This window comes from Galeopterus variegatus, unplaced genomic scaffold (assembly GCF_000696425.1).
Source record: "Galeopterus variegatus unplaced genomic scaffold, G_variegatus-3.0.2 Scaffold1160, whole genome shotgun sequence".
NCBI lineage: Eukaryota > Metazoa > Chordata > Mammalia > Dermoptera > Cynocephalidae > Galeopterus > Galeopterus variegatus.
The window spans coordinates 2,238-28,250 of record NW_007727271.1 but is presented as its reverse complement, the minus strand read 5'-3'; the positions used below and the strand labels follow the sequence as shown (position 1 = coordinate 28,250).

The window sequence follows — 26,013 nt, the reverse complement described above, 5'->3', positions numbered from 1 at the left end:
AAAAAGATCACACAGTGAAAGAAAGCAAGGGAGAAACCAAAGAAGCCAGACTTTTTAACAACCCACTCTTGTGGGAACTTACCTATTCCTGCAAGAGCAATAACTCACTTTCCCCCTCAGGAGGGCATTAATCATTAATTAATGAGGGATCCGTCCCCATAACCCAAATACCTCCCACTAGGCCCCACCTCCTAACATTGCCACACTGGGGATCAAATGAGTTTTGGTGGGGACAAACCACATCCAAACCACAGCAGTGATCAAATCCACTGGTGGTACAACTGTTGTCCTTTCTCGGGAGAGAGAGGTCAGTTGATATTCTCCAGGACTTTAACAGAAAAGAGAAATAAAACCCTTTCTTACCAATCCAGTCACTTCCTAGCCCTTCTAGCAATTATTTCTAAAATCTAATATTGAATCATTCTTAAAATTATTTTGTTTAATGTTCCTTAAGTTTCCTAGTACAGTACCTGTTTAATTATAAGATTGTAGGAGAGGTTCTTAGCTTGACTTCAAGAAATCAATAAGTCCCTTGAAACTATATAAGGAATATTGTGTGTATGTGGGATCCGAACCCTCGGGCGGGAGCGCCGCCACGCTTCCCAAGCGGCGCGCTATCCATTGTGCCACCGGGCCGGCCCATAAAACTTTTATTTGTTTTATATGTTTGTGTGTTGTAAGCTGGGTCATGATATAAAAAAATTATATATGATATAAAAGAAATTTACCATGAGTGATAGCCAACAAAGGTTGAAACACTGCTCTAACACCTTTTCTCTTTTGTTTTGCTTTAAACTTTCTTGATATGCCACTTCTGTGGCAGCTTGGTATCAAAAAAGTTATCATAAAAATAATAATGATGATATGATGAGCAATATTTACTGAATATTCACTGTGTGCCAGAAACTGTGCTGTTTTACTTTTATGATCTCATTTAATCTGCACAACCCAATGAGTATCATTAATCTCCACTTTACAGAAGAGAAAATTTAGGTTTAGAGAAGTACAAGAACTCTAGACCTAGGTCTGTCTGGCTCAAAGCACATGCTTGCCACATAAACTGCAGGCAACAGTCTCCGAGATAATCTAAAAAGTAGACGATCTGCTTGGTGATAAACATGAATTGAATATCATAATTTTAGAAAGGTTTGGAGCTTTGGTCCTGTGATGCTCATTGTTCTTTACACTCCCTTATTGTTTTAGTCTAAATTGGTACAGAATACTCTGAAAAACTAGTTTTTTCCTAGAGATATATTTTATTTTTTAAATTTAAAAGTTTATATGCAGACATGAAACGTGATGTATTTTATCAATCCCCAAACTTAAAGATTCCTTTAAAGGCCCAATTAGTATAAAATTATAAGCAGCAGAGAACAATGTAAATGCATGCTGACATATTATTATTGTTTTGTAACTCCTTATACTTTTACAGGGGCATGACATCTTTCATGGAGATGAGCTTCTCCACCCAGCTCATAAAGAGAAAATTTTTGCATAATCAAAGTTACCTTTGCAAATCCCTTAAGTCACCCTAAGTAGACGAACATGGTTTTGTGTATTCCATACCACCTCTCAGTAAGTTCAACACAATTCATTTTTACTTCATCATTGGAATAGATAATGTTTCCGCAGATATGCATGAATGAAGCACAGTTGAAATTCTCAACTGTCACACACTTACGCCAGTTAGATTGAATGACTGTAAAGTGTGGTTTTGTAGAGGGGGACAAACTTACCTGAAAAGCTAATCTCTGCTAAATGCTAGAAAAAGATACTGGTTAAAATATCTACATAAGAAAGAGGCACTGGATGACTACAATGCCTAAAAGAATCAGAGATTTTGGAAAATAAAAAGAAAGGTCTTAAGGGTATCTTCCCAAACAACACAGGAAGTCAAATAAAGAATGAAGATATAGTTTAAAAACATTTAACAGTGGATCCAGAGCAGGATCTGTAACATTAAATGAGTCTCACAGAAATGGTTCTGTTTATTCAGTAAACCAACACAAGGAGAGAATGGAATGTTCTCATTAATACAGTTTCTGATAACCTGAGTGTTAATCCCATTTACAGGTATAGAGAACTAAGTTGCCAACCCCATTGTGAGGGAGAGCTAGAGTTATTTTACTTCTGATCTAAATGTACTCTAATTTTTTTTTTCTGGGATTTAAATGCAGTGCAACAGATAAGAATTTCAATCTGTTTTAATTTTCATTAAAGTCAATAAACTGGCATACCAATTTATACATGAATCATTTCACCAGGACCTAATCATTCCTAAGTAAAATGAAATATACCCTGTTTTTGAACTTCTAAAGTTAAGGATTAGGTTCTAAGACAAAGGCAGATGCTAAAGCTATCTTAAGGCATATCATAAAAATATGTTTACTATAGATTAAAAGCATTTATTTAAAGGAACACATACACCCAAGAATTGATGACTACAAACTAGCCACAGCAGTAGCTTTAATCACAGTCAACAGGCTTAGAGGCTGAGACTATCATATTGAATACACATTTATGAAAAATGTTTTCTGTGGCTGAATCAATCAGTATAATAATAGTGATAGGACTTAAAAGAAATTAACCTATACTATAATCTGGGGTCAAGAAATTAAAAAAAAAACAAACTGAGACGAAAGGGATATAGGCTGTATTCACGATGACATGTTAAATTCACTAACCAGCCAGTCAAGAAATTAAAAAAAAAACAAACTGAGACGAAAGGGATATAGGCTGTATTCACGATGACAACATGTTAAATTCACTAACCAGGCAGGGGGATAGACTTGAAAATTGTGTCAGCTCATTCTAAACATTGGTTGGTAATGTAAATTGGCTCTCAGAAGTTAAAAAATGATTTGGTTGTCAAATGGCTGATAAGACAATGTGGGCTTTGCACAGTTAGTGGTCCTTTATGAGTCATGACTTACCTGTCTGAACTGGCATTGATATAGGAATCTAGCTCCTGACACATGAGCTTGTGGGTTAGACTGGAGTCCTATATTCGCCCACAATACCTGGATCTCCAGGGAAACTGGTATGAAACAGCAGGAAGTACAGTTCATAGCCTGCAGAAGGGGAAAGAAGCATCTGCATGAATTGCCTGATGGTTGCTTATAGTTAGTTACCACGCATTAGGTAGCCATTGTTTTTTAAGCATTGTACAATAATAGAGAAGGCAGTGTAGCTTAGAAGAGGAACATAAAAGTTCACAATAGACCATATTATTGTTCTCGACCTTAAAAAATTTTATATTTGAAAATGGAAATTATGAATAGAGAAATTAATAAAACATGAGCACATGTACAATGGTTATAAGAAGTGCTCAGTGAGTGGTGCATAGTCAGTGCTGTGAAATGGCAGAAGAAACAGCCATTTCTGGTTGGGGATGGCTTTGTGGAACTGGGATGAGTAACATGTGACTAGGAGAAATGGTGGTTAAAGGCAAATCAGGTAGAAAGATGGTATATAAAAAGGTGTGCAACTATACTGTGCCAGCGCCTCGGGGCCTACCCGGGGACCCAAGGCATGGAGCCAGGGAGCGGACCCCCCTCCCACAACCAGGCACACCATAACAGTGCCTTGGGGCCTGCCTGGGGACCGGAGGCATGGAGAAGGGGACCAGACACACCCCACAGCCAGGCACACTGCTAGCACCAAGGAGCATGCCAAAAACATCACCTCCATGGGGGTGGCCCACCACAGCCACCACAATAACCATGGCTGCTGTGAAAGCAGCTAGACACCACAACCATCACACAGATGGTCTGCCAGCCACTGGAGTGCATTGACACAAGGAGAGTCACTAGCAGAGATAAAGAAAAGAAGAGGATGTTTCTCTCCACAAAGCCCATCTTAGAGTGACAGAAGAAGCATGTGCTCTATGATAATATTGGGAGACCTCTCAGCATTGGACAGATCATCTAGGCAACAAATTAACAGAGTAACCATTATTCTTTCAGAAGGAGAGAAGAAATTTAGAGCAATTAGAGGGGGGAGGGGGGAGGGAATGGGGGATGGGGAGAGACTGGACAAGGGGCATAAAGAATAATTATGATTTGTAACAATATATATGGTAGTAATATTGATTTGATCAACATATCTCAATGTTGAACCCCAAAAATATGTATTATCAATTTTGATTCAATAAATAAAATAAATTAAAATTAAAAATAAAAATAAAAAGGTGTGCAACTAGAACAGCACATGATGCCATGGATGGACATTCACTGATTAATTTAAATAACAGTTAGTGAGCATCTCCTATGTGCCAGGCATGTGCGAGGCACTGGCCCTGGGCAGACCACTTGGCTGAAGCAAAGGATTTGAAAACAGGAGCAGTGAAAGGTTAAAGATGACACTTTAGGGTTAGATTATGAAGTCCATCTAAGGAATTTGTTTGAAGGCATCAAAGAGCCATGAAAATTTCTGGAATAGAAACATGGTATACTTAAAGTACTACTCTAGGAGGATTAACTGTGACATGCAAGAAGGATATACCATTCTATGTGGTTTCAATTTTTAACCTGTTACTGTATTTTTATGTAAATGTAAAAATATAAATTTTTGTAACAAGAGTACAATATCAGCCTCATGAAAGAATCTGTGCCAACCAAATATTCAAGAATATAAGAGAATATTTGAAATATATGGTGTGATTTTGAACCACAGACAATCTCTAGATTTTCTACCTCCAAATTTTTTTCTAAGTAAGTAGAATAAGTTAGGTGTAAACCTCATGTGAGATAATGACTTAAAATGGGCATAACTTCTTATAATCTTCCTTCTATGACAAACGTATCTATGGAAACAGAGCTGGTTTTAACCTTACTATCCATATTGAAAATGAGCCTCCATCATAAGGAGTATTTCCTTCCTTACTGAAACACTGCAGCTCCTGCTGAGGATCCTGGTCCACCCTCCTTTTTGGGCGGGGTCAGCATTACCAAAGATGGCAACATGCTCTGGTCTGGGCCTTCCATGAAGAGTCTGATAAATCTCCTGCTGCAAGTGGCTACAGTCTGCCTTCTTCAGCCTATGATTAAACACATGGAGGCTGAAATCCAATGCTAACGTAATAATGTAACTATATTAGTATATTAATCCAAACATAAGAAATAATATTATAAAATAGATTGGAGGAAATAATCCTTAGTAGGTCTTAAGGACTGTCAGAACACTCTTAGCAATATTAATTTTTTAGATTAAAAGACTATTCCTAACTAGGAATCTCTGAACTGTATTTAAAATATAAATATTACCATATCAACATATTCCCTACAAGAAAAGACAAAATTGTGGGAAATGATGTGGAAGGAAAGGATTACCTAAGCTTGCATCCAGATATTGCATTCACTCCAAATTGTACCTCATGTCTCTTAACAGAGCAAATTCCATTACCCTGGCTCTTCATGAGGGTCATCTAAGGTGGAAAAGTTAAGGAGATCATAACAGAAAAAAAAAGTAGGCAGGATTGGAAAATGTATACTTCCATCGTTCCCTTAACACTATTTATATTTTATTAATATCATGATATTATTCACATCACAAATTTGTATTTTTTCTCTACTAATTAAAAAACACACGGGGCAGGGAGGGAGGAGAGGGTGAAGGGAGGTTTCAGTAATGGGCCATAATAATCAACCACATTGTATATCGACAAAATAAAAACTAAAAAAAAAAAAAAAACCACACAGAGATAGTTACTGTTTTTCCAAAAAAACCCACCAGTATAAAAGTATCTCATTAAAACAAACAAATATCAGGCCAATCCTCACCTTTCGCCAGTCTAACATAAGTTTTAAAGCCTTTGATGGCATCAACATTTGAGAACATAATGTATTAACAGTTTGATAAATTGCTGAATACCTAAAAAATGGGGGAACCTTGAGAACTGAAAAATTCGAAAGATCAGCTGTTGTAGTTTTTCTCATTAGGCTGCAACAGGCCACCCAGGTCCAAAAAGGATACCACATGACGTATATCACCAGTTAGAGCCAAAAGTGGCTTCCCAACAATATAGCCAGGATTCCCACTTTTAGGACCAGTAAAAGAAGCAGCCATGCTTTGTTGAAAAGCCTGCAGAAAGAGTAAAGAAAAGTCAATTATGGAGAAAAGCATGCTTTCCCACCTTCTACTTGGCTTCCTACCCTTCCTTAGGGCAGTGCAATAAGTGAGCTACACCGAACAATGTGGCTTCCTTCCACAGCACACAATTTTGCAAAGATTTTTACTCCAGTGTTTCTTTTACTTTTTTTAATTCACTAAAATAAATCCTGAGTGATCTGCATATTGAAATTCACTATATACTACTTTTACAAAGGTCTACAACTAAGGTTCTACCAGGGATCCTGTAACCCTATTTCTCAAAAATTGCTATCAATTTGGGGCTATGTTCAGCCTGGTTGAAACTGGAGGAATTTAAATGTAATTTTAAAAATATATTTTAATTAACTATAAATGTTTCAGCAATGAACTCTGAGAGACACAGGATTTGGATGATCACCTGAAAGTAGAACTGAGAACTACTGGGTTCAAAAAGAGGAAAGAAGTAGAAGAAAGCCAAAACATGGTGATCAAAACTGGAATCTTTGATTAAGTGGTAAATGAATAAAATGCTGAATGTCCAGAAATATGAGAAAAGCTAGTTAAAGAATTTCTGTGGGATGTTGCCTGAGTTTATGATTCAAAATGACTATTTAAAAAAAGAGTTTTGATTTGAGCTTAAAAGTCCTGTTTGCTAGGGGCCAGAAAGAGAATCAGAGCAAATGTTAATGAATAAACAATTGTTGAATACCTAACACTTGTAGTTAAATTATGGAATATTAAATGTTGAGGCTTCAATTGACACACTGAACTAGGTCTTCATAATCTTATTCATAATGGAATATTAAATGTTGAGGCTTCAATTGACACACTGAACTAGGTCTTCATAATCTTATTCTATTTCACATGTATTACGGAAGCAGAGAAACTCTTTTTAACCCAATACTTCTTCCCCTCTTGATCCCCTATAGCAAAAGGGGCCTAACCCTGAAGCGAATGATGAAGTGTTGCTGTAAGGAAGCGCCTGGCTCAATAGTCAGGTTGGTGTGTCCAAAACTAACAGAGACTTTCTGGATTCCAAAAGTCCCATTGGTCTCTATATCATAGATGACCTGAAATGCAAAGAAGAACCAATTAATAAAAAATAGTTATTGGGCCGATAATGTTTAGTATATAGGATTTTCTATCTTTATGGGTTTAATTATAATGAATGAGGGAGACTGAAAAAGTAATCTTAAAAATGCGAAACACAAATACCATGAAAAGAAAAAGATAATTTCATATTACATTTGCACATAAAAAAGAGACTGGGTAGAGCTCTTTGAAAAGGTTTATGGATGAGGTGAGTTTATGGAAAGAAATGAAAGGGAAGAAAAACAAGTTTTGAGTGTGCGCAGAGGAGGGTGAGTAAAAAAAGAGGCATAGTTGAGCATGGACCAGGAACTGGGCTCACTTGGCTCTCACAATGTCTGAGGATGAATAAAGATAGTTGCTGGGGATGCAAGTCACATGCAATTGAAGGTAACCTTAAATTTCTGAGCACAGTCTTTAAAATGATGCTTAAGATAATTCTGACTTTTTTAGGTTAGATTGATTAGAAGACAGAGGAACAGAAGTTGACTGATCTACTTCAGACTTTCAGACAATACTGTGTCAACAGAAGAAAATGTGATCAATCAGAAAGAACCAGTAATAGACTGCATGTAGGCAAAGGAAGGGGAGTCAGAAATAATTTTAATGTTCTGAACCTGAAATACTGAAGGATGGTGGCAATGGAAATGGCAGAAAAAAAATTTTTTTTTTTTTTTAAAGATGACTGGTAAGGGGATCTTAACCCTTGACTTGATGTTGTCATCACCACACTCCCCCAAGTGAGCTAACCGGCCATCCGTATATAGGGATCCAAACCCGTGGCCTTGGTGTTATCAGCACCACACTCTCTCCCAAGTGAGCCACAGGCCGGCCCTATGGCAGAAACATTTTCAGGGAGGAAGGTGATAGGCTCAATTCTTGACATGATAAACTTCATGTAATGTACAAAAATTCAGGTGGGGTCAGTCTGGTACTTAATGGAAGATGAAGCAACTCTGGTGATGCTGATCACCATACCACAGTCCAGAATCTGAAGTCAGCATCCCTACCTGGGAAACAGCATTCTGACAAGTGTTTCCAGCCAACAGAGGAGGATCAGCTGGTGAGACAAGTGTTACAGGAACCTGGAACTGGCAAGGGAAAGAAGTAAATCAACTAAAATTAAAAGCTGTCTCTTCTAGCTACATATCATGCTAAAATGAATATTTTTCCTTCCCCTTGACCATCTTCTTTCTTTCCCCTTCCTTTGCCAGCCTACAACTTAAATTCAAAAGTCATTCTAAATCAGCACTTTTCAAAACTTATTTCTCAGAACACTAATTCTCTTAGATATAAAATAAGGGTTACATGGTCAAATAACTTTTAGAAATACTGTTTTCAACACTCCCCTCTTAGAGATTAACAAGGCCTTCTAGCAAACTAAAGACTCCAAGAAGCCCACCCTAAATATAGTGTTTAATTTTATTTATCCCAATGTTTTCCAAACTTACCTAACACTTCATGAATGCTTATTTCATATTAGGCTATTAATCATATAGAACACACTTGCAAAAGTGCTGATTTAGATCCATACTTGACTGATAGATCATGCTTACATTTTCTTTCACCATTACTGTCTAGACTGAAATTGCCTCAGATGCAAAGGAGCTAAATATTCTTTTTTCTTCTTCCTGAAAAACGGCATCATACCTTCATATTCTGCAGATCAGTCATACCTCTTGGAATCTAGAATAACAGTGGGGACATTAGTGTGCATGCATACACACACACACACACACACACACACACACATACACATACATACATACATACACACATACACGCACACCTTACATAAAATCACCAGGAGCTTGTGGTTTCATATTACTACCAATAGGCTTTGGTTTTGAAGGAAAAATCAATATACCACTTCCTCTCTTCCACCTGACTCTTCCTTCACTAAAATAACCGGGAGTGTAGCTAGACGGGAGGTTGGATAGACTGTGATGCCTACCTACACTGACACAGCTCTACTAAACAGCAAAAGCAAGAAGTTTTAGTGAAATAGTGAGATATCACTCCCTTCCATCCTCCCCAAAATAGTGAGATGTCACTCCCTCCCACCCTCCCAAGCCAATCCCATTAGCCAGGAAGGTCATAATCTCTCATCCTGGATATCCTCTTGGGGACTGGTTTCCAATTCAGTGTTCTTTCCGCTACCCACAACTTTGAGAAGCATGTTGACTTCAAATCCACGGTGATGACAGAGTGGAGAGAGAAAGGACACCCACCTTCAAGACTGTGAAGTTATAATAAGAGGCAGCATCAAGGGCTGGATCCAAGATACAGCTATCTGTCAGGTTCTTGAAGAAACGAGTGCAGGTTGTACTCTTACTTTCTAGGAAACCTTAGAACACAAAGAATTAAGAGAGTGGTAAATGAGAAAGCCCCTTTTTTTTGGCGGCTGGCCGGTATGGCAATCTGAATCCTTGACTTTGGTGTTATCAACACCGTGCTCTAACCAAATGAGCTAACTGGCCAGCCCTGTGAAAGCCTATTTTAAATTGAGCAAAAAGACTGTACTTCTGCCCTGGACTCACCTGCAGGATTTCTCTCGGCACACAGTCCCCCAGCTCCAACTCCTGCAGGCTGTCTCAGTAAACTTATTACAGACCACTTGGGGAAGTAAGTCAGAATAGGGTCCCCAGCCTGAATAAAATATAGGAGAAATTTATTCACGGTGAGATTGGGCTGAACAACACCAAAAAAGAAAAAGTAGAAACAAAGTAGGGGAAAAAAAAAACAAAACCCAGCTTATCTATATGGACAGCAGTGCCCTTCAGAAGAGCTGACGATGGTTTACCTGGCTGCAGGGTGGTACCTCAAAGATATCTTGTCAGTTGTCTTCTATGAGGGCAAAAACCAAACCAACAATCCCACCCCATTTCCCAGGCTCACCCTGTAAAAAGGTGGTGGTGACTGGGTTTGGAATGTTGAAGTGAATGATTCGCCTCCAAACTCTGTAGCCAGGGCCTGGAAGTTGGTTGCATTGACCTCTTGGAGCGTCTGGAAATAGTTTAATTTTGCTAAAATGTTTTTTAAAAGAAAAAGGGTTTAGATGAAAGAAAAACATTTATTTTTAAACATCTGGCATGCCAAATAACTAATTTTTAAAAATATTTTTATTGGAGCATAATACACGTATAGTAAAGGGCAAATGCACTAAAGTGTAAACTCAAAGAATTTTTACAAATTTATATATGTGTATTAGCACCACCCAGATCAAGTTATGGAACATTTTTTCCAGAAGAGCCCCAACCAATACTCCATTTCCAAGGATAACAATTTTGATTTCTATCACCTCTTAATTTATTTGTAACCTGTTAATTGAATTATTGTTTTAGTATTAAGATCTGAGATAAGAATATGGTCAAAGCATGCCATAAGGTCCAAGTCTCTGATGGCCAAGAATGTGTATGATTAGCAATTTATGATGAAAATAGGAAGCTCACTAATGTTCATACTTGCCCCATACCAGATGAGTCTCTGATATAACAAAATGGTACTGTTTCTGTAGGAATATGGCAAAGTTGGAGACAATATTGATCTGTCCTCTCCAGATCTTCCTGTTTCCTCTAAATTTCAGCCGACCACGTTCTAATAATAATGTTTCCATCTCTCAAATATACAGATTTCTTATACCTTATTCCTTTCACTTTATAATTCCTACCTTCAAGATTACAGATACCCCAAAAAGGTATTTTGTGTAACAATTCTACTATTTCTATTATAACCATGTATAAGTCTATTCAAGCTCCTGCAGCCATCTCTTTATGGCTCTTCAAAACCAGGAGAGAGAGATAGGAAAAGGGCACTGGTAATGTCCTCCGCCCAGAGGGCAGCAGGTGATAAACAACACTGTCTGCTTTACCACTGCAAGTCTTTTGCTAAATTGGAAAAGGAACATGGCAGAAACATTCCCCATTCTAGTTTCATTCTTCATATAATTATGGTTATTTGGACAGAGTCAAAAAGATTACAAGACCTGCATCATTGAAAGCTAACAAGGATTCCACATTAAATAAGCTTGACTTTTATCCTCTGTGATCACATCTTAATTGTTTGACTTTTCAGTTTTGCAGCATAAAATGAACACAGCTCTCAATTCTGGGGCCTTTTAGACTACTGACTCTCTATACATCTAGATCATTGTTACTAAAATGAGAAGATCAGTAGCCCCAGCATCACCTGGGAGCTTGTCAGAAATGTAGACTTGGGCCACTCCCCAGGTCTGCTGAGTCAAAATCTGTATGTTAACAAATCTCCAGGTGATGTACGTGCATATTAGAGTTTTTTAAAAAGCATTGCTTTGAAACAGGTGATGCTGATGCTGCTGGTTTGTGGGCCACTTTCCACCTCTGATCTGAAATCTTCAAATTCTGAAGATTCTAGGAGGTGTTAAACATTTCCTTCAGAACTTGTACCCTGAAAACCACCATAGAAGAGATATTTACCTCATATCAAATGCAATTATTTCTATTCTTACAAATGAAAGAAAAGCTAAAATTAAGCTAAGAAAGAGATGAACTGAGATGACAAATATCCTTCTGGCATTTTTTCATGGCTTAAATGAATAAGAGAAAGTCAACATTTTGTCTGTCACTTCAGTGCAGGTATATTGGTGTTAGTGGTGGTAAACAATGATTATGCAGATAAGGAATACAGGGTAAGGAGAATAAGTAAAGAGTTTTTGCCTAAAATTTCTACCACCTTACATGATATATTACACCTAATAGAGCTTAAAGGTACTCAGATTGATAAAATTTCAGATGTGCAGGGAAGCCTAGAGAACATCTGACCCAATCCCATTAGGAAATTTGGGAGCCACCAGGTCCACACACCCCGATAAGCCATGCCAGAACAGGCAGGAGCCACAGGACCTCCACAGCAGTTCAGTCTCCGCCGCCTAGAGAGGCCTGAGAGCCGCCAGGCCCATACGCCTCGAGTCAGCCACACTGGAACAGGCAGGTGCTGTGGGACTCCCTGCCCAGGCCACTGCCTGCTGCCCAGAGAGGCCTGAGAGCCACCAGGCCCACACACCCCAAGTCAGCCACGCCAGAACAGGCAGGTGCTATGGGACCTCCAGCCCAGGTCAGTCCCCACCACCTAGAGAGGCCCGAGAGCTGCTGGGCCCACATGCCCTGAGTCAGCCACGCTGGAATAGGCAGACGCCGTGGGACCCCCAGCCCAGGCCAAACCCCACTGCCTGGAGAGGCCCGAGGGCTGCCAGGCTCACAAGCCCTGAGTCAGCCGCACTGGAACAGGCAGACGCCACAGGACGCCCAGCCCAGGCCAGTTCCCACCATCCAGAGAGGCCCGAGAGCTGCCAGGCCCACATGCCCTGAGTCAGCCACACCGGAACAGGCAGGCGCCACGGGACCCCCAGCCCAGGCTAGTCCCCACTGCCCAGAATTGGCAGTCCCTTCAGGATCCAGGCCAGACATCAGGGTGGAATGAGTGGACTGTGATACCCCCTGCCACAATGACTAAACATCAAAGGAAAGATATCAGAAATATGAAAAATCAAGAAAGTACACCACCACCAATGGAAAATAATAACTCTCAAACTCTACATCCTATAGAACAGGAAGTCCTTGAAATGACTAACAAGTAATTTCAAGCAACGATTCTAAGGAAACTAAATGAGATACAAGAAAACTCAGTTAGATAACACAATGAAATGAGAAAAAATATACAGGATCTGAAAGAAGAAATGTACAAAGAAATCAATGCCCTGAAAAAGAATGTAGCAGAGCTTGTGGAGCTGAAGGATTCATTCAAAGAAATAAAAAACACAACAGAGAGTCTAACCAGCAGGCTAGAACAAGCAGAAGAGAGAATTTCTGACCTTGAAGACAGGCTGTTTGAATTAACACAGGTGGACCAGAAAAAAGAATTTTAAAAATTGAAAAAAATCAGAGATAACAGACAACCTTGGGTATTCCCAAGGGGAGGATAACATCCAAATCTGGGTATTCCAGAAGGGGAGGAAAAAGGAAATGGCATTGAAAACATATTCAATGAAATAATAGCAGAAAACTTCGCAGGTATAGGGAAAGTCACAAATCTTCTCATTCAGGAGGCCCAAAGATCCCCAAACACATTCAACCCAAAAAGGTCCTCTCCAAGACGTGTTTTAGTCAAACTGGCAAAACTCAAAGACAAAGAGAGAATCTTCAAAGCTGCAAGAGAGAAGTGGCAAGTCACCTATAAGGGAGCCTCAATCAGAATAACATCAGACTTTTCATCAGAAACCCTAAAAGCCAGAAAAGAATGGGATGATATATTCAAAATACTAAAGGACAAAAATTGTCAGCCAAGAATACTTTACCCAGCAAGGCTGTCCTTCCGAAATGAAAGACAAACAGTATATTTCTCAGACAAAACCTGCAGAAGTTCACTATTACATGACCAGCCTTACAAGAAATTCGCAAGGAAGTACTGGGTTTGACACCTGAAAAACAACCATCACTGCCATGAATACTCAAGAAAGAACAAAACCTACCAGTAAAACAAAAATGCTAACAATAAAGAGAAAAAATAGTTTATCTACTGCCCCAGGAAACTAACAAACACAGAAAACAAACAGAAAATCAGAAAGAAGGGAACAAAAGATACTTAAGACATCTAAACAAAAATCAGTAAAATGCTAGGAGTAAATCAACACCTTTCAATAATAACTCTAAATGTACAAGAATTATTTCCCCACTCAAAAGACACAGATTGACTGACTAGATTAAAAAGATGACCCAACAATATGCTGCCTTCAAGAGACTCATCTCACCTGTAAAGACACACATAGATTAAGAGTGAAAGGATGGAAAATGATATACCATGCAAATAGAAATACAAAACGAGCTGGAGTAGCTATTTTTATATCAGATAAAATAGACTTTAAACCAAAAACCATAAAAAGAGATAAAGGCCACTATATAATGATAAAAGGATCTATCCATCAAAAAGACATAACAATCATAATTATATACACACCCAATGTCGGAGCAGCCAGATTTATAAAGCAAACACTATTAGATCTAAAGAATGAGATAGACACTAACATCATAATAGCAGGGGACCTGAACACCCCACTCTCAACACTGAACAGATAATCTAGGCAAAAAATCAATAGAGAAACACAAGATCTAAACAAAACTTTCAACTGATTGGACTTGGAATATTCTGTAGATATCTGCCATCCAACAACCTCAGAATATCCATTCTTCTCATCAGCACATGGAACATTCTCCAGGATAGACCACATGTTAGGTCACAAAGCAAGTCTTAACAAATTCAAAAAAAATGGTACTATCTCATGTATTTTTTCAGATCACAATGTATTAAAATTAGAAATCAGTAACAAATGAAACTCTGGAAACTATACAAACACATGGAAATTAAACAACATTCTCCTTAATGACATATGGGTCCAAGAAGAAATTAACCAGGAAATCAAAAAATTTCTTTAAACTAATGAAAATAATGACACATCATACCAAAACCTGTGGGATACTGCAAAAGCAGTACTCAGGAAGAAATTTATCGCATTAAATGCTTACTTCAGAAGAATGGAAAGATGGCAAATAAACAACCTAACGCTTCACCTTAAAGAACTAGAAAAACAAGAACAATCCAAACCCAAAGTTAGTAAACAGAAAGAAATAATTAAGATCAGAGCAGAACAAAATGAATTAGAACTGAAAAACAATATAAAAGATCAATGAAACAAAAAGTTGTTTTTTTGAAAAGATAAATAAAATTGACAAACCTTTAGCAAGGCTAACTAAGAAAAAAAGAGAAGGTGTAAATAACAAAAATTAAAATGAAAAAGGTGATATTACAAATGATACCTTAGAAATATAAGAAATCATTAGAGACTACTATAAACAACTATATGCCAACAAATTTCAAAATCTGGAGGAAATGGATAAATTTCTGGACATGTACAAACTACCAAAACTGTGCCAAAAAAATATAGAAAATCTGAACAGACCAATAACAATAAAAGAGATTGAAGCTGTTGTCAGAAGGCTCCCAACAAAAAAAGCCCAGGACCAGATGGGTTCACTGCAGAGTTCTACCAAACCTTCAAAGAGGAATTGATACCAATTCTCTACAAAAGATTGAAACAGAGGCCATTCTCCAAAACTCATTCTATGAGGCAAACAACACCCTGATACCAAAACCAGACAAAGATACATAAAAACCAGAAAACTACAGGCCAATATCCTTGATGAATATAGATGCAAAAATCCTCAATAAAATACTAGCTAACAGAATACAGCAACACATACAGAAAATTATCCACCATGATCAAGTGGGATTCATCCCAGGGATGCAAGGTTGGTTCAACATATGCAAATCAATAAATGTGATACACCACATCAATAAAAGCAAAAACCAAAACCACATGATCATCTCTATTGATGCTGAAAAAGCATTTTACAAAATTCAACATTTATTCATGATAAAGAATCTCTACAAGTTAGGTATAGATGGAAAGTATCTCAACACAATTAAAGCCATATATGATAAGCCCACTGCCAATATTATGCTGAATGGGGAAAAGCTGAAAGCTTTTCCTTTAAGAACAGGAACTAGACAAGGATGCCCACTCTCACCACTCCTATTCAACATAGTGTTGGAAGTACTAGCCAGAGCAATCAGAGAAGAGAAGGAAATAAAGGGCATCCAGATTGGAAAAGATGAAGTCAAAGTGTCCCTCTTTGCAGATGACATGATCCTATATATTGAACAGCCTAAAGCCTCTACAAAAAAACTCTTGGAGTTGATAAATGATTTCAGCAAAGTTGCAGGATACAAAATCAACACACAAAAATCAGTAGCATTTCTATACTACAACAGTGAACATGCAGAAAAAGAAATCGAGAAAGCTAGTCTATTTACAACAGCCACCAAAACAACAACAACAACAAAACTTTACGAATAAAGTTAACCAAGGATGTGAAAAATCTCTATAATGAGAACTACAAACCACTGTTGAGAGAAATTAAAGAGGACACAAGAAGATGGAAAGATATCCCATGCTTTCAGATCAGAATAATTAACACTGTGAAAATGTGCATATTACTCAAAGTGATCTACAGATTCAATGCAATCCCCATCAAAATTCCACTGACATTTTTCCCAGAAATGGAAAAAACTATCCAGACATTTATATGGAATAACAAAAGACCATGCATAGCCAAAGCAATCCTGAGCAAAAAAAAAAAAAAAATCTGGAGGCATAACACTACCTGACTTTAAACTATACTACAGGACCGGACCCCCCTCCACAACCAGGCACACTGCCAGAACCTCAGGGCCTGCCCAGGGACCTGAGGCATGGGTCCAGGGACTGGACCCCCCTCCCACAACCAGGCATACTGCCAGTGCCAAGGAGCATGCCGAAAACATCACCTCCATGTGGGTGGCCCACCACAGCCACCACAATAACCATGGCTGCTGCGCAAGTGGCTAGACACCACAGCCACCACGCACATGGTCTGCCAGCCACTGGACTGCACTGACACAAGGAGAGTCACCAACAGAGATCAAAGGAAAGAAGAGGATGTCTCTCTCCACAAAACCCATTCCGGAGTGACAAAAGAAGCATCTTCTCTATGATAATATTGGGGGAACTGAACACACCTCTCAGCATTGGACAGATCATCTAGGCAAAAAATTAACCGAGTAACCATTACTCTTTCAGAAGGAGAGAAGAAATCAAGGGTAAGTAGAAGGGGGGGGAGGAGAAGAGGATGGGGAGAGATTGGACAAGGGGCATAATGAATAAGTACAATTTGTAACAATATATGTCTAGTAATATTGATTTGATCAACATATGTCAATGTTGAGCCCCCCAAAATATGTATAATCAATTATGATTTGATAAAAATTTAAAAATAAATAAATAATATAAAAATAAAAGAAAATAAACTATACTACAAAGCTATAATAACCAAAAAAGCATGGTACTGGCATAAAAACAGACATGCGGATCAATGGAATAAAAAAAACCCCAGATATCAACCCATACACCTACAGCCATCTGATCTTTGACACAGGCTCCAAGTCTACACACTGGGGAAGAGACTGCCTCTTCAGCAAATGGTGCTGGGAAAACTGGATATTTACATGTAGGAGAATGAAACTAGACCTGTACCTCTCACCATATACCAAAATCAACTCAAAATGGTCTAAATAAATATACATCCTGAAACGATAAAACATCTCAAAGAAAACATAGGGGAAACACTCCAGGAAGTAGGAGTGGGTACACACTTCGTGAATATGACCTCAAAAGCACAGGCAACCAAAGGAAAAATAAACAAATGGGATTATATCAAACAAAAAACTTCTGTACAGCAAAAGAAACAATCAACAGAGCGAAAAGACAACCAACAGAGTGGGAGATAATATTTGCAAAATATACATCTGACAAAGGATTAATATCCAGAATATACAAGGAACTTAAACAACTTTACAGCCAAAAACCAAATAACCCAATGAAAAAATGGGCAAAGGAGCTGAATAGCATTTCTCAAAGGAAGATATACGAATGGCCAACAGACACATGAAAAAATGCTCAACATCACTCAGCGTTCGGCAAATGCAAATCAAAACCACTCTGAGATACTACCTCGCTCCAGTTAGGATGGCTAATATCCAAAAGACTGAGAATGATAAACGCTAGTGAGGTTGCAGAGAAAAAGGAACTCTCATACACTGTTGGTGGGACTGCAAAATGGTGCAGCCTTCATGGAAAATGATATGGAAGTTCCTCAAACAATTACAGATAGATCTACCATATGACCCAGCTATTCCATTGCTGGGAATATACCCAGAGGAATGGAAATCATCATGCCGAAGGTATACCTGTACTCCCATGTTTACTGTAGCACTATTTACAATAGCCAAAAATTGGAACCAGCCCAAATGTCCATCATCAGATGAGTGGATATGGAAAATGTGGTATACCTACACAATGGAATACTACTCTGCTATAAAAAAGAATGAAATACTACCATTTGCAATAACATGGATGGACTTAGAGAAAATCATATTAAGTGAAACAAGTCAGGCACAGAAAGAGAAATACCACATGTTCTCACTTATTTGTGGGAGCTATAAATAAATATACAAACAAATAAGGGGGGGGAGAAGACACAACAATCAAAACAATCCCTTGAACTTAAGACAAGTGAACAGATATGATGTAGTGGGGGGGGAGGGAGGGAGGAAAGAGGAATGGGTAAAGGGACAGGACAATCAACTACAATGTATATTGAGAAGTTAAAAAAAAAAGAAAAAGAAAAAAACCCAGCTGATAATTTGAGCTTCACCTAACATTTAAAACTTTTTTGCTTCAAAAGATACCATGAAGAAAGTGAAAGGACAGCCCACAAATAGGAGAACATATGTGCAAATCATATATCTGACAAGGGATTTGCATCTAGAATATAAGAAACAAAACTCAATAATAAAAAGACAATCCAATTTAAAAATGGGCAAAGGATTAAATAGACATTTTTCCGAAGAAAATATACAATTGGCTAGTAAGTACATGAAAAGTAATTAGAGAAATGTAAATCAAAAGCACAGAGAGATACCACTTCTCACCTACTTGAATGGCTATAATAAAAAAGGCAAACAATAACAGTTATTTGGTGAGGATGTGGAGAGATGGGAATCCTCATGCACTGCTGATGGGAAAATAAAATGGTGCAGCCATTCTGGAAAAGTTTGGCAATCCCTCTGAATGCTAAAAATAGACTTACTATATGCCAGCCATTCTAATCCTAGGTATCTACCCAAGAGCAATAAAAACATATGTCCATCCCAAAACTGGTATTTAAATGTTTATGGTAGCTTTATTCATAATAAGCAAAAAGTGGAAATAACCCAATGTGCACCAACTGATGAACGGATAAACAAAATGTGATACAGTCATACAATGAAATATTATTTGTCAATAAAAAGGAATGAAATACGGGTTAAAAAAAAGGGAAATTTGGATCCTCAGAGGTTAAAGAGTCGCAAAAGGCCAAAGAGCCAGGAGTAGATGACAGATCTGATTCCTTGTGTATGGTTTTTCCCGCTCCATTGTGCTGTACAGACTTTGACTAAGAATATCCTTTACTGATGATCGTTATCAGCAGATATTAAGCACTGTGGGCAAACACAGATATGATCCATCTTTTCAAGGTGCTGACAATTTACCTGGGGAAACATGATGTTCACATAAATTGATAACAATATAAAGAATCCTGAGGGCCGGCCCGTGGCTCACTCAGGAGACTGTGGTGCTGGTAACACCAAGGCCACAGGTTTGGATCTCATATAGGGGTGGCCGGTTAGCTCACTGGATGAGCACGGTGCTGACAACACCAAGTCAAGGGTTAAGATCCCCTTACCAGTCGTCTTTTAAAAATAAATAAATAAAAATAAAGAATCCTGTAAGTTACAAGGGAATGACAGATGATAAATGCCTTAGAACTTCTGAGTATGGGCTCACTTCCAACAGGTGAGCAAGAGAAGAGTCATGGAAAAGCTAGGGATTTTAAAATGCAAAGAGAACAGAAACACCTGAGTCAAGGAGAAAAGCAAATACAAATTTGGGAAAAATGCAAGGCACATGTTGAGAACAATAAGGAAATGAGTTTGGCCAAAGCATAAGGTCAGTGTAGAGAGTAATGAGAGAAATGCCTGGAAAGGTAAGTTGAATCAAATGTAACAGCACCTTGATTGGGCAGACTAAAGAAGCCGGACTTAGTCTTCAGGTAGAGCGAAGTCATTGGAGGTTTCTGAATAAAGCAGCAACATAAGGCAATGTTATGGAAAGACTAAACTAGCAAAGTGATTCCCCATGGCTGTGTGTGCTGTGTGTATGCTATGTGTGTAGCTGTGAGGGAGATAGGCAAATATTCAGAACCAAAAGGAAGCTTTTGCCTTTTTCATACTAAATGTGAATCCATTCCCGAGGCTCATTCAGGGAGAATTCATTGATGTAATGATCCGCTATTACCACTGGAAGTGACCATACTTCTCAGGCATTGTTGGGGAAATAAAGCTTAGATCCACTGGCCCAGAAGCAGTGTGCAGGATGGTATGGGAGGCAGGAGTGGATTAAAAGCAGGGAGCACCAGTTGGACGCTATTGGAATAGCCCTGGAGCGTGATCGTAAGGCTGGATATAGAAGGGAGTAGAAGGTTTGGAAAAGAAGGGGCAGCCTTGTCTTAAAATGAAGTACTTACCTTGCTCCCTTTACTCTCCTATAACTGAAATGGCCACAGGGCTCCTGATAACTGCTTCCAAATTCAATCCCCCCAAACCAAAAATTGGTTATTTTCTGAGACAAATATAATTTTGCAATTTCTTTTCTAACAGACAAAATTAGGGTGAGTTGACTTTCAGGATTCAAGGAACATTTAAATCTATTTTGTGTGGGAACATTATTTTGCTTCATAGACATTTTTAAAAGATGTATTAGTTTCATATCTTTAGAAATGTTATAACCAGCACTAGCAAATTTCTAAGTCCATTAAAAAACCCCAATAATAACTACCACTCATCTTTATTGCACTCTACAATTATAGAGTACTTTCATATCCAGGGACAGAGATATTATTTCTCACTTTACAGTTGAGGAAATAATCCTGGAAATGCTAGGGATTTGCCCAGGCCTATGCAGCTGGAAAGGAAATGGCAGGACTGAGATCCTAGCCTAATGTTCCATCTCCTATACTGTTGCCTCATGAAGTAAAAACAAGGTTGGCAAAAACTCAATTGTCAGAGGCATTCCTTTAAGTATTATTTGGTGCTTACCATGTGTCGGGTACTGGGGATTTAGTGAGTGCTTTCACTGAGCTTGTAGCAAGTGGAGGGTATAGACTACCGGTAATTATCTGAGCTAAGAGGGATGATTAAAAGTATTGAAATTAAAGTATGAGTCATGAAGTAGGGCATAAGAAATTGCGAATGTTCACTAATAAGAGAAAGAGGGCAGGGGAAGGGGTAGAAGGAGAGGGAGAGTGATAGAGATTCAAAGTACAAAAATAAAAGTTTAAAAAAGAAACAGGTGAAAACGCAAAGCACAAAGCCAATTCTCCATAAATGTTAGACAGCAAGAGCAGCCAATGTGTTTCTACTCACAGTTGTTCACATGGACACAAAACTGCCCAATGCCATTTGAATCCATGAAAACTCTTGAAGGAAATGGGGAATTACTTCTGAAGATAAGCGAATTATCTACACACACCCAGCTTGAAGACCTGTGGGGAAAGAGGATGGAGAAGATACACTTGGAAGCGAAGGGGTAGGTCTAAAGATGGGTGCTCCACGGAAATCAGTCAGATGCCACAGAGAGACTCCTTGGGCAGCTACAGAGCAGCAGTAAGGTCCTATTCTACTGGACAGCCTTACCCTAGAAAATCATAAAAGGAAGGCCACTCCTTGGAAAAACGAAGAGTATGTCCAAGGAGTGGAAATGGGGGCAGGAGGTAGGAAGGGAAACTCGTCCTACTTCCAAATATTACACACTCCAGGCCCCCAATCCCCTGAGCACCGCAGCTCACCTTACGCTGCCAGGAAGGCAGAAGGAGAAAACTGTCCTCGGATGGAGAAGATAGCAGTCCCCGTCGCAGCAGCAATTTATATCGCAGGTACCAGGAGTCAAGTCACAGACGCAGATCGGTAAGACTAGGAAAGTACACCAAGTGCAGCGAGTGAGATGAGGATCCCCAAACTCTTCCAAGTGCTAATTCCCCCTCTTCTGACAGCCCCACTCCTCGCTTTGTGGCAATTCAACTTTGTCGACAGAATTTTAGATCTGAGAAGTACGTAAATAGTTCCCAGCCTCACAACCCTTTCCCTCACCTGGGAAGAGGTCCACGGTCCTATTCCCAGGCGCCGTAGGGGCCACGAGAGTAGGGCCTACCGTAGAGATCCCAGGCAGCACGGCCCGGGGAGTGGCAGTCCCCACGGAGGAGAACGGGAGGGTCCCGCCTTGCGTCCCTGGTCCCAGGTCCGAAGGGGTGAGGACTGCCCCTGATGGGGACGAAGAGGGCTGAGGCCGGGAGGCCTCGGGAAGCATCAGGAAGAACACTTGCAGAAGCACGAGTTGCAGGGTGCACATGAGCAGTCAAGAGACCCCCGCAGGGTCCAACGTGGGGCTCCGCGGTCTCCTGACTCGTTGCTAGAGCGTGGGAGGGAGGAGTCGCATAGCGTGCGGCGTCGCCCGTGGGCATCCGCTGATTGGCTCATGGCGATCGCTGAGAGCTCTTCTGCCAATAGAAAGCGGGGTTGTTGCAGCTCTTGCAGAATCCCTCAGTCTGCGCCCTCCTCCTCAGGCCTCGCTGGGCGCTGCCTCCGTCGCCTGGCAACCGCCAGTGGCCAAGGAGCTCTTGACCCCACCTCTCCGCTAGATGGCAGTAGGAGTTCGGCGGACTGCTGGGGCCGCGGGGTCTAGCGCACACTTCGCGGCCCAGAGGCCTGAGCCCTTCCTTCCTCGACGTAGGGAAACCCCAGAGGCCGGAACTAGAATGGCATTATCTTTTTCGTCCCGATTCCAATGGTGACAAACCCTTTCCATGGACAGATAATAATCTCAGGGGGAAAAATACACCGAAGGTCGTATACCTTAAAAAAAAAAAAAGTCTCCCCTAAAAGTAGTATTTGTTTTTTTTGGGAAACACATTAGAAATAACGTTCATTCAGCTCACCAAATTTTAACATGGAGAATTTTTTAGAAACCTCGATAAGTGTCTCAAATCATTAAAGGTGGACTGCATGGGGCCGAGCCCGTGGCGCACTCGGGAGAGTGCGGCGCTGGGAGTGCAGCGACGCTCCCGCCGCGGGTTCGGATCCTATATAGGGATGACCTGTGCGCTCACTGGCTGAGCGCGGTGCGGCCGGTCTCAAAAAGGATAAAAAAAAAAAAAAAAAAAGGTGGACTGCATGTTCGTTACGAGAAAAAGTAGTGAGAGAAGAGGGGTTAGGAATAGGTAAATGGGGTAGGGAAAATCTGAGAAGCTAAAGAGCAAAAAAAAGAGAAACAGATTTTTAGAATATGAGGAAAAATTAAGATTCAAGAATGGAAGAAGCCAAGTGATGGAGAATAAAACTTATTATTTTACCATTATGATCGCCCCTTTTTGTAACCCTCTTTAGGAGGTTTTCGTCTTTCCCAGGAGCGGCAGGAAAAGGCCAAGTTCAGATTATTCAAATTATATGCATTTACTAGAATATAAACTCTACAAAACAGGTGATTTTGTCTATTTTGTTCACTGTTTTATCCCCATGCCTAGAACAGTGCCTAAGACATTTTAGGTGTACATCAAAGATTGTTCTAAATTGCTCTTTAGATTTAACTCATGCATATTTATAGTTTTTTAAATTTCAGGATTGCATTTCTTTCTATTAAATTTCTATTGTACATCTGATCAGAGTCTATTTTATATTTCAAAGCTTGGAATCTAACACAAATCAGTGTTATTTGTGAATTTATTAGTGTTGGCAAAAGAGTCTATTGACTGAATAATTTCAGAGTTGAGTGATTAGGAAATAATGTTTCAGGATCTTTCTGAATTGCTTTTTCTTATTTTTGAATTTTAGCCTTTAAAATATTTTTAGAAAAGAATTTTTTTCTTTTCTCTGTTTTGTTATAGTTGAGCAAAACTTTGTTTTATTTTTTTTTATTATTACTATTATATGTTTGTTAGGAATATCTGCAATACAGAGCTCTTAATTCTTCTGAGACCTAATATTAAAATCTGAAAGATGATTTTGAGTAAGGAGAATGAAATTTATTCACATGTGTTATACAGATGCCAGTTTTAACATGCAAACCAAGTCTTAAATTGAGATTGTTTAATATGACATCACCTTGGAAGCAGACATTTCCAAATTAGATCATATGATACTAGCAGCTGTCCGTGTTTGGGATTAGAACATTCAATATGTAATTGGAAGTTTAGCCAGGAGATTGGATCACGATGGCAGACTAAGAATAAATTCTAGTCTCTTGCTGACTCTCACCTCTTTTCCAAATCTTTAAAAATTACAGAAATGTTAGATGGATACACATACTTATGTACGTATGTGCATATACCTTGATTCTGAAAAACATGAAGGGGTGCTCTCAAGGGAACAGACATTATGTGAATCCTTGAAAAACAGAAGGCAGATAGGATTGGATTGAAGGTGGACAAACAAAAGTTGCATAACAGAGGCCTTATACAGAAGTGGAAGTGGCTCTTGGGGTGCTCTAAGCACACAGAAAGAAGCTATAGGGAAAGTAGGTGCCCTTAGACAATTGTATGAATTATCAATTGAAGTACCACCATAGGAAGAGCCAGGTAGGTCTGCCTCTCAAATTTACCCTCATTTGTGCATGCAGTGGGCAGCAGAAAATTGGCCCCTAAAAGTGGGATGTGGGGAGGGGAGGTAGGCGCTTTTGCTAAAAAGGCAGTACAGTGCCCTGGATGGCATCTGACATCTAGAGGAAAAAGAGTGGCCCTCATCTTGAGACTGGTATTAACAAAACTTGTCAAATTGCATATTCACCATTCCCTTCTGCACAGATCCTGGAGGCAGAATGCAATGAACAGATTCAGCACATGCACATACTAACAGGGAATCTCAATTACCAAGATGAATACACAATCAAGAGATCCACATTTGAAAAATAAAAAATACCTAGCAAACAAAAAGGTGTACAATACTCAAGAAGAATTAAAACCTTATGAAATGAGTTAATAGAACAGGTTAGAATAAAAGTTCAGAACAAATATAATTAACATCCCTAGAGAGATACAGGAGAATGTTGCATCTATTAAACAGGAATCAACTAGGAGTTATGATTAAAGATGGTAGAAAGACGCATATTTGACTCTTTTTCTGAAATTTTATTAAAATACCACTAAAACACTGAAACGGCCATAAATCACAAAAACAAAAGGAACTGGGGGGTCTGGGTTGAACATCAGTAGATGATTTTCTGTACATTTCTGAAGAAAGAAGTTGGAAGAATGTTGACTGAAGAAACAGCAGCCTAGAATATACACAGGGAGGAGACCTCAGTAAAGGAGGCAGATGACTTCCAGAAGAATACCACAGAGTAGTCAGACTTAAAGATATAGCAGGTGAGAGAGAGGGCAAAGGATGAAGTCCACTGGAAACAAGGAAACAACTGAAGATGTGCATGTGAAATAGTTTGCCTGTGCACTCAAAATGACCTAAAGCTAGATATTTTCTTTCGAGAAATAAATATTAGAGAGTTCTTTCTAGAAATGGATACACTGTCTAGTTAGTGTCCTCAGAGAGTTGAGAAGTAATTCATAAAACATTCATAAAACAAGAGCAGAATGCTTTAGCAAAGGAGCAATCAGAGAATGAGAGAATTCCTGGAAGTTAAAACTGTGATTGCTGATCTTAACTTTTTTTGTTTCTTTAAAATTCTCTAAGGTAAATATAAGTACATCTCCTAGTCTATAGAACAAAAAGATAAATAGAAAATATAAAACATAGAGGGTCAAATCTAGAGGCCCAATATTTGGTTAATATGAGTTCCAAAAATAAATAATAAAAGATAAAATGGAAGAATTAAATTGGTTAAGAAATATTAGCACATTTCCCAGTGATAAAGGAAATGACATATATAATGAGTACTTGAATCCGATAAACAAAGAATACTCATTCCTTTCAAAGTGAGCCTTCAGATGAAAGGATCCACTGAATAAAACACAGGATTAATGTAAAACATATACACATACAGAAAGTAATGGGGATAAGGTAAGATGGTGGCATATTAATGATGAAGGGAAATTTTAAAGGTTT

The 26,013-nt window shown here is 39.0% G+C and overlaps 1 protein-coding gene across 3 annotated transcripts in view; it reads right to left on the bottom strand.

Annotated features, from left to right (window-relative positions):
• Positions 1–22,344, bottom strand: part of TCTN3 (tectonic family member 3) — a 30,061-nt gene extending 7,717 nt beyond the window's left edge. Inside the window, exons 1-13 of one of the 3 annotated variants that reach the window (XM_008575233.1) lie at positions 22,054–22,344; positions 21,753–21,876; positions 21,331–21,449; positions 10,078–10,205; positions 9,720–9,828; positions 9,411–9,526; positions 8,830–8,865; positions 8,190–8,270; positions 7,035–7,160; positions 5,974–6,081; positions 5,331–5,425; positions 4,885–5,038; positions 2,934–3,071 (exon numbers count right to left, since the gene is read on the bottom strand). In XM_008575233.1, the coding sequence (XP_008573455.1) occupies positions 2,934–3,071; positions 4,885–5,038; positions 5,331–5,425; positions 5,974–6,081; positions 7,035–7,160; positions 8,190–8,270; positions 8,830–8,865; positions 9,411–9,526; positions 9,720–9,828; positions 10,078–10,205; positions 21,331–21,449; positions 21,753–21,876; positions 22,054–22,312 (1,593 nt within the window). In that variant the 5' untranslated portion in view covers positions 22,313–22,344. The remainder of the gene's footprint in view (positions 1–2,933; positions 3,072–4,884; positions 5,039–5,330; positions 5,426–5,973; positions 6,082–7,034; positions 7,161–8,189; positions 8,271–8,829; positions 8,866–9,410; positions 9,527–9,719; positions 9,829–10,077; positions 10,206–21,330; positions 21,450–21,752; positions 21,877–22,053) is intronic. The other 2 variants (XM_008575234.1, XM_008575235.1) reach the window with 2 other exon arrangements.
• Between the last annotated feature and the right edge of the window lie 3,669 nt (positions 22,345–26,013).